The sequence below is a fragment of the Mus pahari genome, chromosome 5 (assembly GCF_900095145.1).
Source record: "Mus pahari chromosome 5, PAHARI_EIJ_v1.1, whole genome shotgun sequence".
Lineage (NCBI taxonomy): Eukaryota > Metazoa > Chordata > Mammalia > Rodentia > Muridae > Mus > Mus pahari.
Window position 1 is genome coordinate 43,819,419 of NC_034594.1, and position 15,514 is coordinate 43,834,932.

At 45.3% G+C, this 15,514-nt stretch overlaps 1 protein-coding gene across 2 annotated transcripts in view; it reads right to left on the reverse strand.

The window, feature by feature from the left end:
• Positions 1-1,266: 1,266 nt before the first annotated feature.
• Plekhm3 (pleckstrin homology domain containing M3) overlaps positions 1,267-15,514 on the reverse strand; it is a 158,426-nt gene continuing 144,178 nt past the window's right edge. For both annotated transcript variants that reach the window (XM_021198327.2, XM_029538765.1), the window contains exon 8: positions 1,267-4,773. In XM_021198327.2, the coding sequence (XP_021053986.1) occupies positions 4,596-4,773 (178 nt within the window). In that variant the 3' untranslated portion in view covers positions 1,267-4,595. The remainder of the gene's footprint in view (positions 4,774-15,514) is intronic.

Here is a 15,514-nt window from a genome sequence, read left to right on the forward strand (position 1 = left end):
GAAAGGACAGAAGTGCCTACAGAGAGAGACTACTGGGTGCTAAGACTTAACTGTTAAGAAACTGTCCCTGTGCGCTGGGTGTGGTGGCACACACCTTTAATCCCAGCACTCGGGAGGCAGAGGTTTTGATTTTTGAGTTCAAAACCCTGTCTCAAAAGAGAGAGAGAGAGAGAGAGAGAGAGAGAGAGAGAGAGAGAGAGAGAGAGAGAGAGAGAGAGAGAGAGAGAGAGAGAGAGAAACTGTCCCTGTCCCTGTGACAGAGATCAGCATTGGTTAGGTTAGTTGAGGGGCTTAGTCAGGTAGCCTGTAGTACACTGGGGTCAGGCGGGTGGGACGGGGCAGAGGCAGAGCAGTGAACCGCGTTCCCAATGCCTACCACCACTACTGAGTCGGTCCCAAGGAATGGATGAGAAGGCCAGAGGCTCCAGGGAGAAGTGGCCAAGGAAGAAAGGGCTAGCTTCTTTCCCCTTTGTCTCAAATTCCTGACATCTCCACATTATTTCAGAAGATAAAAAGTCATGTAGAAAACTCCCCAAACAATACTGCACACTTCTCTATTTACCATAAGGAAAACCAAATCAAACAAAATAAAGTGGTCTGTGTTGGGACCAGGCAGTATTCCAACTAAGGGTCAAAGCCTAGTTTCTAATCTGGCTATTTCAGCAAAGCTTAGGAGCAGACCCAGAGCTGATCTGCAGGGTGAGAGGGCAGGGCTCGCCCCTCAACTAGCAGCAGAACGTGTCTCTACTTCCTTCCTTGCTGGCAGCGGGCTTTGCTCAGCGTGTGTGTGTGTGTGTGTGTGTGTGTGTGTGTGTGTGTGTGTGCGTGTGTGTGTGCGTGCGTGTGTGCGTGGCATCGCTGTGGTCCCGTATCACTGTGGTCCTGTTCTCATAGGTAGTTTGTGTCTGGAGATCTCTGGGCCATGGATGGAGAATGAACTTGCAGGGCTGGAAGCCAAGCCTCCTGGAGGTGCAGAAAGAAGCCTGTCAGTGCTCATGTGCAGTGTGCACACATGACAAGCAGAGACAGGCCAGACCTCACCGAGGGGGTGCTACAACTCAGCCACAGTGACAGAGTGACACGGACGCCGTTGTTTGGGGGCAGCTGAGGGGAATCAGAGCACTGGGCTACTTCAGACGGTACTGGAACCTGCCACTCCCGAGGCACTGTAATCACACCCCCCCCCACACCCACACAAACACACACACACACACACACACACTCTCCCCCTCATACCCCCCCCAACACACACTTTTTTTGGTCGAGACCTATTATAGAAGAATCAAGAAGCAGTTAACCTTTCAGCTCATCAAATGTGAAAACTCCCAAAAGATGGCTGTTACTCAGCACACGAAGTCAGGGGGAAGACAAGAGTTTTTACATGGTTTTCATATAAGGCTGCGTCCAACTTTGGGAACAGGCAGCCCTGGAAAGAACTCCTCTCCCATCAGAGCTGACTGCCTTTGGAGCACCCTGCAGCCTTCCTACTGTGGTGCAAACGCAGGTCTATTTTAGGAACTGGCTTCTTAACGGTGGGGTTGGGTGCCAACACTTCCCCCAGGCTGGATGGTGTCACACATGAGTTTCTGGCACTAGCAGGAGGGAATTCTTGTGCTATCCCAGGGAATGGCTGTTTAGTGAAAAGCCGTCCCCTGGGCTTTGCTAGCAGCTTCAGGAGATGAATGGACCGTTTTCCATTATGCTTTGCGTGTATGGTACTTACTGAGATGAGAAAAAGGAGGTGGAAATGCACAGGCTTGCTTTTGTTCCGATGGTTTCTAAGCAGTGGAACAACTACCTAACACTGCACCAAGTCATTTGTTAGACCTGGAAACAGTAAGGGCCTTCATGTACTCTAAGGCATTCTGGGCTGAAAATAGCAATTTTGAATTTTCATGGCAGACCCAACTCCTGATCTGGCTCCATGGTGTCCTATCAGATTCGGGTGGTGGTGGCAGGGATCGCTGTGTTGAGTCCAGAGCTGGCATGGACCAGGCTAGCGGGGACGTACCACAGAGTGAAAACAGAAGTAGCAGGACGTGGCTTCAGCTCCAGATCATGAATGACGGCGCGCTTATCTTTACCCTTAAAAAATAAACACAAAGCAATGTCCGGGGAAAGGTCTTAGGAGCGTCCAAGGTCTGCTCACACACAGCAGGGCCCTCTAAGGGGCAGTGGGGACAGACAACTCAGGGGTGCTGAACAGGGATCCAGATTTCACCCTCGGCTTTTATTAGGTCTAATCTTGGGCACCTGTGAGTTGGGCAGGACATGGGGCCAACCTGGGGTCGGGGGCTCTGTTCTTCAGGTCTCTGTGCTCAGTGTGCTGGCAATGGCGTCTTTGTCAGTCAGAATCACAGATAAATTAATTTCAGCAAAGGTCAAGAGTAAGCTACGGTGACAGGGACTGGGGGTGGAGAGAGAAGGCACTGTGCCACGGGAGCACATCTGTTTCATAATAAGCAGGTCTAGAATTCTCCAGTGAAAGATCATGTTCTGTTCTCTGAGGCTGGAAAATATAAATACTGTATTTCACGAATGGGAGGAGGAAGAGAGATACTCAAATCTGTTTGCCTGTTTTGCCAAGTGTTTGAGACTTTCCACCCTTGTCCTTTATGTGCAACATTCCCTGCCACTCACTCCAGTGAGGTCAACCTGCCTTCCCAAGAGTTTATAAAAGGCACCGTGAGGTGTCTGGTAAATAGGGCCCTGGCCTTTTACCAAGTTTCATGCCTCGGCTATAGCTTCCGGGTAGCTAGAAAATGAACACACGTGTGGTGTTCAACTGCATGGTCTGGGGCCAAAGGAAATGGTGTGGGCCAAGAGGTGAAATGCTTGCCTCTAACTGTACAAGTCAGCTGAATGTTTCCTACTAGACAGGAGCACCAAGAGCTGGTGCCTGTGGGAGCAACTTGGAGTTGAACTGCAGCATTCTCTGTGAGTCAGTGTTTCCCCTAATCTGAACAGCAGTGAAAATCCCAAAGGACAGAAGCATGGGCGGCAGTGGGCAACACCAGCTCCAGGTGAAAGACACAAACAAGTACTTCCTGGTGAGTCCATTCTCCTGCCTTGGAAAGAGTTAAGGAAGAAGGAACGCTGTCCGTCCGTCAGGGTCTCAGTGCTTTCCTAGCAGCCATCCTGGTCACAGTGACAACTACGCAGGCTCTTACAAGGGGATCACAGTGGGGGTACACTATCCTCCAAAGAGCCAAGTGGTTCACTTCTCATTCCTACCACACTAGTTACTCTTTGTGTTACTGTAAGGTGGCAATTATATATGTATATATCTACTTATTTCAATAATATTAATTTATTAATTCTATTTATGTTTGGTATTTTCTTAATAGTTTAGGTTTGCATTTTTCAAAATGTTACTTCTTAATAACTTTTAATAATTACATAACTTTTACTTTTAAATATTTTAAAAAAATAATTAAAAACAAGTAAAGCCAGGTATGGTGGTGCACACCTGTAGTGCCAGCGTTTGGAGGATGAGGCAGCAGGGTCACGGTTAGAGGCCAGCCAGGGATATACAGCAGGACCCTGTCTTAAAATAAGCCCCCATCCCAAACAAACAAAACACCCAGAATACAAAAGCAAGAGTAGTCATGTGGACTGAATAAAGGTCAAAAGTGCTGTGAAGGACAAGGAGAAATAAAACATTCAAATGACAGGTGGGCACTGCCGAGGGAGGACTCTGGGGAAGGAAACATCGGGTCCTCCAAGATTCGTGCAGTAAACTCTACCTAGCAGACAATGCACTGATACGCTTGAGTGCAAACCTGGGACACTTCCTCCTGGGCAGCACCATGAAAAACATGCCCAGTGTCCTCCATTCCACGCTTGGCAACTGTTCTTAGGGCACTCATGTGCACTCCCTGGCAGGCATCGTGAGTCTGATCAACAGGAAGGCGCTGGGCTTCGTACCAGCCAACAGACGGCCAACATGCAGTGACTGGCCACCGAGGTCCTTACTTTCTGTCCTCTCTCAGGGACTGAGTTCAAACCCAGGGTAGCTCTGCTCCTGATGCTCTCTGCTGCAGGAAGGGGCCTCTTGCTTTCTGCTGTGTGGCTCTGCTTCACTCTTCTCATCTCTGCCAAGGACTCTGGGGCCTGGAAGTATCTAGAAACATTCTTGTGTTTTAGGGATGTCCTTGTGAAGCAGATGACAATGGCTCTTACCTCAGTTTCCCCAGCAAAGGCTAAATCTCAGTAGCAATGCAAAGCTTTGCTGTGAAAAGTGTTTCCTCCAATACCTGTGCAGTCAACTGGCCCCTAGAGCCAGTGTGCATAAAGGGGTCTGAACTACAGAACAATGTGTGTAAATCACATTTGCTGGGAGCAAGCAGCAAATGTCATGGCCAAGGGTAACTCAGCTATCTGTAGGAGTTCAGCCACAAGATCTTTGTGGTCTTCCTGGACAATGAGTTATACAAAGCATCATACGTACAGGACGTATAGGTGTATATAATATAATAAATAACTTATCTATCTACATCTAGCTGAAGAAGGAATGGCCTCATCTGCATGGGCATGGGCATGGGCATGGGCATGGGCAGTCCCCTGGGTCGAGGTGAGTGCAGCCCGGCCTGCAGTCAGGTGTTTTGGTAGGACAGCTCGAACATGGTGCACGCCTCCTCCAGGCTTTCATCCACGTTCAGCTGCCGCCAGAAGGACTTCTGCTTCTTCTGCAGCTCCCGTCTGACACACCGTGGGCAGGGGACCGACTTTTCTTTGCACTCAGAATGGAAGACAGCTCCACAGCTTTCACATCTGCAAAAGCCAAGCACAGAAGTGATTAGCAAGGCTACAGAGCACAACAACCTATGTGGGACATCACTGGGGCACTCTATTCCTCTGGCCATCCCTGTCCTTGGGAGGAGACATAATGAGAGACGGGGGCTGCATCTGTCTTCAAAAGGCTCTGTGTTAGATTTCACTAGTGACACAATCTCCCTGTGATTGGAACTGGCCTCATGAGACACTGGCTTGGGTGGAGGGGAGTCAACACTGACCTAGTGACTCTGTTAACAGTGACAACAGGCACACGAGGCTTTGTGTGCCAGTTTCCTCTCCATCACAGAGAATGGAGTAAAAACTCTAGGGTGAGCGGCCAAGAATGTAACCTAGTGCCTTGGCGGCAGGAACCCTTAGCAGGCCTTGGCAGCCCAGCACTGTATGCCAGGGAGCGCTCTACTTCAGTCCTCCTAACTTACTGCTTTTATGTCTTAGTTCGAGAAGGTCTGTTGGACATCTTCATTCTCTGCATAAATGTCCTGGGGCTTGTTATGCTGTGCACTTTTTAAAATGAGGAAAATCCTCCCACCTTTAATGGACTACCAGTATGACCTAAGTGTGAACAAGGACAAGTCAAAGAGTGGAAAGGAACCATTTTCTCACCAACAGGGCAGTTTTGGTAAGTCATGGAGGGGAGACATTCCAGGTGGCTGACTAGCTGCTTGTCTGGCCTGCTGGAGTCTGCAGAGGAGTCTGCCTGTACAGCTTGTTTTCACTGTGGAGTCCTTAGCAATGACTAATGAGCCTGGCTGCTCCTGTGTATAGAGCTCTCTTCCACCACACATGAGCTGTGGAAGTGAACTTTCACCTCATCCCAGGAGCCCAGGGGGCTGACTTCTTGATCTTCTTCAGCCCTGGAATGGTGTTACATGCATCTGTCTTCAGGACATCCTGGGCTTTTCAATCTTGGGTATGGGTTACCTCAGGACACTATACCCTAATGTGCCAATATTTTACTTATAGTACCACTAAGCAGGACTCAATGGCTTGGCCTAAGGAGGGTTTTCCCAGTGACCCACCCACGCCTTGTGGAGAGGGCAGTGACTTGGAGTTGGTGGGAATGTCTAGTAAAGAGATGGCAGACAGAGGCTTCCTGCCCCCAGCAGTACCTGCTCCCAGCTCAACTGAGGACAGTGGTTCTCAAAACAATAGATGAGGAACCACAAATTGCTCCTCTATCCTTGATGTATGTGTCCCCCTGGGGTTCCCATAAAGAAGATCAGCTCCCCCCAAGGTAACTCCTATTGGTGACAGAGTATGTAGGTAGTACTAATTAAGGTAAGGGTGTGTCTTTGGTCCAATTGGCTTAGTGTCCTTAACGCAGGACACAGAGCTTCTCAATGTCTTAGTGTCTCTCTTCCTCCCTGTGCACTATTCAAAGCCATTAGTGAGCTAGTAAGAAACCCCTCATCAGGGCTGGAGAGATGGCTCAGCGGTTAAGAGCACTGACTGTTCTTCCGAAGGTCTCTAGTTCAAATCCCAGCAATTACATGGTGGCTCACAACCATCTCAAATGAGATCTGACGCCCTCTTCTGCTGTGTCTGAAGACAGCTACAGTTTATAATAAATAAAATCTTTAAAAGAAAGAAAGAAAGAAAAGAAAATCCTCATCAGAGGCAAATCCTGCTAGCACTCTCGCTCTCCTCTGAGCCTCCCACCCCCCAGAGCCGTGGGAAACACAGCTTTAAGCCACCCAGCCTGTGGTATCTGGTATGCTACCCAAGCAGACTAGATGATGCCCTGGAGCAAGTGACCTCACCTGGTGAGCGTCAGTTTCTTCATAGGCTTAGGGGAGATAACATGAGAAGCCATCTCACTGGGATGCTGCAGGCCTTGAATGAGATCATGGGTAAAGTGTCCAGCAGTTCCTGGCCCAGGAGAAGCTGTACCCCTCAGGCATTTCTGGGAGGCCTCTGCAGTCTGACTTCACTGATGTCACTGTGTGGTCTGGATAGTCCCAACAGGCCCCTTTTTACAGAGCAGAACACTAAGTTTCCCAAAGGGCTAGTGATCATCTCCTAGGCACACAGAGAGCTGGAGCCAGAGCTGTCACTGGGACTCAGGGCTACTGGCACAAGCCTAGGCTCCACTGATGGCCATACCACTGGCTATCTGAGCAAATCCATATACCACAAGCAGTGTCAAGTCGCTAATGTCTTATAGCTGGGATGCCCGGGGTGGACTGTTGCTTCCTCGATGAGTCAGTTGCCTTTTTTCTAGTGCTGCTGACCACAACTTCCTCCTCATTATGTTTGCTGTGAGACTGCAATGAGCAAATACAGATGGAAGGACCATGCAAGCAGTGATACATCCCTTACAGGTGACTCTAGTGCTCTTTCCTGGACACAGCTGGGTCACCTCGATGCCCTCCCTTTCCCTACCCATTCACTCCTGCCAGTCAGGATGAAGGTCAGAGCCAGGTCTCCTAGTGCCTCTGTCTGGGCTAACTATCCACTTTGGGTAGTGGCTTTGTCCCCTCTGGGTCACACCTTTGTAAGCTATCATTAAATGACACTAATGGTAGCTTTATCAAGTGAATTTCCTCAGGGCCGGCCATGGATTTATACACCTAGGGCTGTGGTCCGAGGGCAGCAACTGATAAGGAGGAAACACCCAGTTCCCCAGTGCCACTCCCTTATCTCTGCTGATACCAGGTCTGAAGTGAAGGAAGAGATTGAGTCTTATCAGGCGTTTCTGGTGCAAAAACCACCTATAGAGTGATGGAGGGCCAGTGCACCTGCTCGGTCTAGCCAAAGGTCAGTAACTGAAACAAATGTGAGATAAAGAAATTAAGGAGCTCAAAACAGAACAAAGTCTTATTTTCTAACAATTTGTAGCCCTGGAGGCATTTTTCAACTGTGGTATGGATGCATGGATCAATACCATTCTCAAACACAGACAATCACTTGTTAGCTTCCTTCCACCATGCGCCCTGATTTTCATTCTAGAGAATAAGGCAGGCCAAGCGTGGTGGCACATGCCTTTAATCCTAGTACTTGGAAGGCAGAGGCAGGCGGATCTCTGTGAATTTGAAGCCAGCCTGGTTTATAATAGGGAATTCTAGGCTAGCTAGAGTCACAGTGGGACCCTATCTCAAATAATCAAACAAGAAAAACCTTGAAAAAAAATGGCAGAAAAGGGAAGAAAAAGACAAACCTGTTTTTATATGAAATTAATAAAAGTCTGTACCAGAAGTGTGAGGCTCACAGAAAGCACAGCATCCGCAGAATAGACAGTTCTGCTCTTCCTTGGCAACAGGGCTCTCCATTACAGAGGGGCCTTACTTGGAAAGATGGTTGGCTCCTAGGGCTTAACTGTTCCTTGACTATTTTAAATGAACTAAAGTGCTTGCAGCCCCTCCCTCTGTGCTGAGGACGGACCAGAGTTTGATTCCTAGCCCCATATGGCAACACAAGCCTGTCACCCCAGCCCAGGGGAGACAGAGGCTAGAGATCCCTGCAGCTCACTGGTCAGCCAGTCTGGACAAATTGGTGAGAGACCATGCCTTAAAAACCAAAGTGGATGACTCTGAGGAATGATCCCAAGATTGACCTCTGACCTTCACTTGTACCAAGTACACATGTGCACTTTCACAGATACTCACCGCTCCACCTAAAATAAAAAGAAAGGAAGATTCACCCTACCCAAGTTTTCAGAAGTCTGTCTTTATAAAAGACAAATCTGTCATTGTAATCACCTCTGACTAAAAACTGCAACAGGGACCAACAACAGGGACCAACAACAGGGACCAACAACAGGGACCAACAACAGGGAACATACCAAATGAAGGCCAGTTTCTATAAGTCTGAGTCCCCTTGCCAAGCAGCAAGCCACCAAAGCCAGTTTCTTTATAGGATGCAACTGCAGGCAGAGTGTTTGCTACTGACGAGACACACCATGGATTTTCCCACTTCTTTCTTATATGTACGTTGCTTCAGAAGCTAGGGGTCTCAACCTCAGCACCACTGACATTGTAGGTGGGGTTTTTTTCAGTGCAAGGGGCTGTCCTGTCACTATAGGGTGGTTAGCCTCTACCTAGTAGCCAGAGCAACCTTCCCCCAACCTGAGCTGTGACAATGAGCAATGGCTACAGATACTGACAATATCTGTGGGGTCAAAATATTATCTGCTGAGAATCACTGACCTAAATATCTGGAAAGGAAATCACAGAGGAGTGCCCAGTGGGTTAACTGGCTGGCACCCTTCCCACCTGCTGGCTTACATTCTTGTCAGCCAACAAGGTTCAGCTCAGTACTCTTATCCATGTCATTCTCAAAACAACTTATTTTCAGTAAAGCATGTAATAAAAAAATACCTGAGCAAGCCAGGCGTGGTGGCACACGCCTTTAATCCCAGCACTCGGGAGGCAGAGGCAGGCGGATTTCTGAGTTCCAGGCCAGCCTGGTCTACAGAGTGAGTTCCAGGACAGCCAGGGCTACACAGAGAAACCCTGTCTCAAAAAACCAAAAAAACCCCAACCAACCAACCAACCAACCAACCAACCAACCAACCAACCAACCAACCAACTAACCAACCAACCAAACAAACAAAAACACCAAAAAAAACAAAAAACAAAAAAAAAACACAACAACCCCAAAACTCAAAAATCCAAAAACCACCACCAACAAAAAAACCAACAATAAAACCTTGAACAAACTAGTGCTATCCTGTTGTTTCTGACATTGTTTAGAACATCATTTAAGATGTAAAGATGTTTGGATGTAGGTCATGTAGATTGCATGTCCAACAAGACCCTAAGTTTGATTCTCAGCACTGTAAAAGAGAAAGGTCAAAGGCTAGAGGTAATATAGTCTCAGCACTCTTAGGGGTTGAAGCAGGAAGGTCGTAAGATTTAGATTCTATTTCCATAAGTAAAATCAAATCAAGCTTGATATAAACACCCATGATAGACCACTGCGCATCATTTGGCAACTCAACTTTTTTACCAGCTCAGTGCCTTTTCAACTCCATCCCAGAGCTATCCTGGCTGGCTAGCTCTCAGTTGCACTTAGTAGCTTTTTGGATCAGATTCACTGGGCAATTTCTCTGTGGCTTCCTTCTATTCTTTCATACTCTACCCATTCCATGAGGCAAATAAAAGGCAATTTATTTTTACATGTACTTTATAAACTAAACTCCTTTTTATGAACTAGGAAAAAGCAACTCCCACTGGGAAAGCCCATCAGTAGAGTGTCCACAATGATGTGAGAGAGCGACCACGAGGATGCTGCTGCAGAGGTGAGAAAGCAGAGTAAGGAGCCGGTTTCTCAGCTCAGCTTGGCATAGGACAGTGGCAAGGTACTTTGTCTTTTGACCTTATTCTCTTCACTCCTCGGGCTAGCCGGTGTCTCCAGTGTCTTCTAACATGCAGACTCGAGGGAGGCGTGGGCAGTGGAAGCGAGCTGGGTACCTGCCCTCTCCTTCCCCATGCTCTGTGGGAAATGAGTGCCAAGGAGCACTAGCTGCTTCCTCCCAAAGTCTCAGCCCAGTAAAGTGGGGTTACAGTCCTTTGAGTGTGGTTCATTTGTGTTAGTATAGATAGTTTTACTATGGCTGTTGAATCCAAGAACCAGAACCTGCTACAAACTAGCCGAGCTACATCCATCCAAGGGTAAAGGTTTGCTTCTCAAATCCTATGGCAAAGAAGCAAGAATTCCTGGCTGCAGATTGTTTCCTGTTCTGGAATGCTGATGATGTGAGACCAATTAGACACAGGCTTGATGGCTTCGTTTGCCCCCTTCCAGACTCAGACTGCACACAGGGAGGTCGCAGGAAACTGCTAGAGGACACTGCCCCCGTAGAGGTCACTGCAACACGTCTGCTCATTCTTGTATAGTTCTCTTCCTTCTGCATCTTTATTTTTGGTTTTGGCCTTGGACAATTCATTTGGATTAACATTCAGGCTTCAGTTTGCTGGCTTTCTGACAAGCAAAGGATGGGCCTTTGGAGCAGTGTAGAGCCTGTAGTTAATTTCCACCCTCAAGAGCCTATAGTGAACAGGATGAGCAGCAGAGAGGCGTATACACTATGAGCATACACGTGCCATTTAGGGTATGGCTGCTGGGTAAGGTGTCCTATACAGTCATGAGCTATCATTAGCTTCCCAATGAAGCAGAAAGATTATTTAGATCTTTTAGCTAAGTGAGGTAGCTACTGGAGCCTGGCTATTTTAATGTTTTGGCTTGCTGTTTTCTCCTGTCGTTGGGCATATAAATGAAACAAACAAACAACACAAAGAAACAAACCCCAAATCCTACAATTCCCTTAAACAGGAAATTGGCTAGCATCGTGTATGAATAATAGGCCTCTGTATCTGTATATGTACATATTTTAGGCATTTATGTACGTGCTTGTTGCTCAGTAAAATACACAGAATCTGTTATTAGAGGTCTTAAGGTAAAATGAATGAAATACAATGTAATGAATAAGAACACTGAGTAGGACCACTCTTTGGGGAAAGTGAAAGACTAAAATAATGAGAAGATGACAGACAATGTTAATAAGAAACTGACTAGGAGTGGGCTCTGATGAATGGGGTAAGGCAAGCAGTGGCCTAGGCGCTGCCATCAGGGGACTTTAGGTTAACCAGAAGTCTGACAGTCCAAACACCCCTCAGTTTTATCAGCAGGACCAGGAGGAAGAGAACAAGGGACGTGGACATCCTGGTTAGTGGATGGTCTTGCAGAGAGGACATAATGTACACAAGTACAAATGCAGAGAGCATCATTATATTTGACCACAACACATTTGCAGTTGCTCATTGAGATCCCACCCATCCCCCAACCCTTCCTTTTGAAATTTAAAATAGGCAGCATCTACCTGGCCTTTTGTTTATGGGGCGGTGGTGGTGGTGGTGGTGGTGGTGGTGGTGGTGGTGGTGTGTGTATGTACATAAATTAGCTTTTTAAAATCCATAAATAACTGTGCTTTGAGTTAGGCATCATTTGTTTTCCCATGATTATTAAGTCTTTCTCTAAGTTAATGGCTATAACACAAAATACTAACTGGTGGCTTTTGTGGTCCTAAGCTTTGGACTTGATTCTGGTGCTGTGATTTGAATTCTGGCCTTTCTCCAGTTAGTAGTCAAATACAACATAGTTCTTCAGGTTATTCAACACACACCTCAACTCTCGGAAAGACAATTGGCATGTCCTATAATGATGCTTTTATCTGTCCTTTAAGCCGGAGTTAATTAAGGAAGAGCTTCCCTGATTGGAACCCACAAAGCATTAGGCTTTCTTTGGTCCTAGACTGAGTTTGTCAGCTAAGCTTGGCTAATACCTATTACAAAAGCTTTACTTACAATCTGGATTTAAAATAGAATGCAAACAAGGGTTAATTAATTCATTTGTTAATTTTGCTACCCTACTGGGGACATTAACTCACCATCATCCTTTGTGTAAATGCTTAATAAGTCCTTCCTGCTAATCTGTGGCCTGGGAGAGAAGTCAGCCATGCTCTAGGGCATGTTTAAAAGCACAACAAATTGAATGTAAATGCAAGAGAATCTGGGGAAAGACGAAAGCTAATATTTCTGACACTAAATTTGCATCTTAAGGTTTACCTGGCCGTCACTATAATTCTCAAGAAAAAAACTGCTCACCTTTTCTTGGGATTATTTCAGGACAATATATATGCTGCTAGAAAAAAATACAGGCACTACAGGAGGATTTAACACCTCTACCACTGTTGCCAGAACTGGGAAACACTACCGCTGTGGCTACTGCAGACTACTACCGCTGTGGCTACTGCAGACTAGATGTAGGAGCAGTGGCTCTCTGTACAGATTTCTGAGTGGCTCAAATGCCTGGAGGTTATGGACACCTGGAAAGGCCTGGTTGGGACAGAGCAAGCTGAGTGCAGAATGCAGTTAAGATGATGCAGATGACAAGAGATGCTCTTGGCTCCCCACACTTCTGTTGACTCACTGGTTTTATTTTAATTTAAAAGAAAAGTTTTAGTTTTAACTATGAAGTATTTCGAAAGATGCCTTTAAAGGGAAGTAATTCATCTAGGACTGACTGGGACTCACTCAGCACAGCTGAGCTCATCACTTAGTAGAGCCAAAGCAAGAGAAAGTTTGAGCATGGTGAGTATGTTAGAAAATGCACAGGAGGTTCAGAAAACAAGCCTAGCTTTATGAGCAGCAAAAGTTGTTTAGGAATAGAATCTTGGTTACTGATATGCTTTTAGAAGGAACAAAGCAGTTATTACTTTTATTCCTTATTTATCTCCAGCCACCGATCCCATTCTTTTAACAAGACGACATTACATAATTTACTCATGGTTTTTCCTAGGCTAGTGATGCTGGACAAAGGAATCCCTGGGGAACTCTTCAGTTCCGGCTGCAGGACCAGCTGTGCCAATCACTGGCCTGGCTTCCTCTTGACAGCTCAGGCAGTGGCCTGAGCAAGAACTGCTGGCCTGGGAGAAGGAAACTGAGATGAGAAACTTTCTTTGCAGTGGAGTTGGCCTGCGAGGGGACATGGGTACTCCTTAGGTGCAAAAGGTCCCTTAATATGCACAGGCTTCTCCTAGTAGTCTACTGTAAATAGGCTTGGATAGTGGAGGAGATAAGGCCACTAAGAGTCAGTGGCCTAAAGCTCCCTGAGTTGTAGGTGTGGTGCTGGATGCTTTTCTAGCCTCTGTTGGGCATGCGCATCCTTGGCAGGTGACTACAGTTCTCCATGGCTCTTTTGAGCTCTATGCTCTGGTACACTTTGGTCCAAATAGCAACATTCATATAAAATGAGAATGTACAGTATCCACTAAGTCTTTCTGTGCATTTTAAGTTTTTTGAGAGCATCAGGGATGGAAGAGATAATTACTAGTGCTGGCTACAGAATAAGAGTGTTTACTGCTGCAGCACTGTTGAGTGGTTCAATAGTCAGAGTCCTAAAGGTTCTTAATGAAGATATGGTGTGTTAGAAAAGGTGTTAAAATTAAAAGATTTTTTAAGTGACAACTTTAATGACACTACATTGTTCATTCTCAAAATTCATTGTACAGAAAATAATTACAACATACAAACATACATTACAAAACAAAGCTACTTTTGCACCTTTTGTAAGAACACAAGATAGTTAATTTCAGAACAAACTGCTCAGTCTACAGAGTCAACCTTTTTTGTATGGAAAGGCAAACACTTCCTGTCTTCCCATTGTGTATTCAGGTTATTTATTTACAGTCCCCGGGGAAGAAAAAGTATACACTAAGAAGTAACAGAAGTAACCTAAAAGATGTTTTGAAATTAAGTTCTCTGAGTAGTTTAGCCAAACTCAAACATTTAATATCTTCTCTCTTTGACTTTAGAGGCTTCATTGCCCCATTAAAACACATCTGTCCCTAATATATGACAGGATGTTAGCCAATACTCAAAAATGGTCACATATAATGGTAATGTCTACTTAAATGAAAACATCCTAAAATAGTTTGAAAGCTAATTTTAAAGGTCTGTGATTTAAAACTTTAAAACCACTTAAGTGTAACGTGAATAAGATAAAATAAAGTGACCCAGTGCTTCACTCATTGCTCAGTCATGAATTACTCATTGAGAAGTTAGTTACTCTGTCCAGCTCTGGACGGGGCAGTATGCAGAATAGAACAAATTCACTTTTTAAATGGATCTTACAAAGTGATAGGCAGAATCACAGTTTGAGTTTGACTCTAAAGCCCCTTGAGTAAAGCGTGTCAAAATCAGTCAGCTTGGACATTATGCAGAACAATATATAAAACATCATATAAAATATACATATAAAGATGCTAAATCTCAGGACTAGAAAAACCTCCCACTCATACCTTTTGCTAATTGGTACCATCTCCTTGAGATGTCCAGAGGGGTGTCAAGGGTCATGTAGCGACCAAGTGGCACAGTTAATGATGTATATTCTTGTTTATCCCTTTCCCATTGGTCTTTCCACGAACTAGCCTGTCTCTACTAATTAGATGGACCCTAAATATTCTGATTTAATAATTTATTTATTTTTATTTCATGTGCACTGGTATTTCACCTGCATGTATGTCTGTATGGAGTGTTGGGTTTCCTAGAACTGCTGTTACAGACAGTTGTGAACAGCCATGTGTGTGCTGGGAATTAAGCCAGGTCCTCTGGAAGAATAGTCAATGCTCTTAATGGCTAAGCCATCTCTCCAGTCCATACTGTGATTTTAAAAAGCAATTAAAGTATTTACCAATTAAATATTTATAGATTAAATATGATTATATTTGGAGTCTGAGGTATGCACTCAATGAAAGATATAGGACTGCATTTCAACATGACTCCATTTTATATGTTCATATATAAATATATAAATAATATGTCTAGAAAAATAATAACATATGGAGAATTTCTTTATATTTTTTGTGTCTTCTACAGTGATCACCAATTCTTTTTTACAGTTAGAAATAAAAACAGGATTTTAATCAATGATGGCCACTTTCTTCTGTAGGCAACAGACAATTAGGTCATCTGGAATGTGTACAAACAAGGCCATGCAACCTAAATCCCTAACTGGAAACTCAGTAAGGAACATGTCTTAACAGCAATCTACTAAGACGACCAAAGGTACTGGTGCCCTCACCATGAGGACTGTGGTTATAAATGTGCTTTATTAATCAAGAGGTTAAGGGCATACAGGGTGGGGCCCAAGTATTTCATGCAAGTTTTGTTTGTTAGCAGACATTCTGAAGTGTTTAGACATGAGAATATGGAGCCAG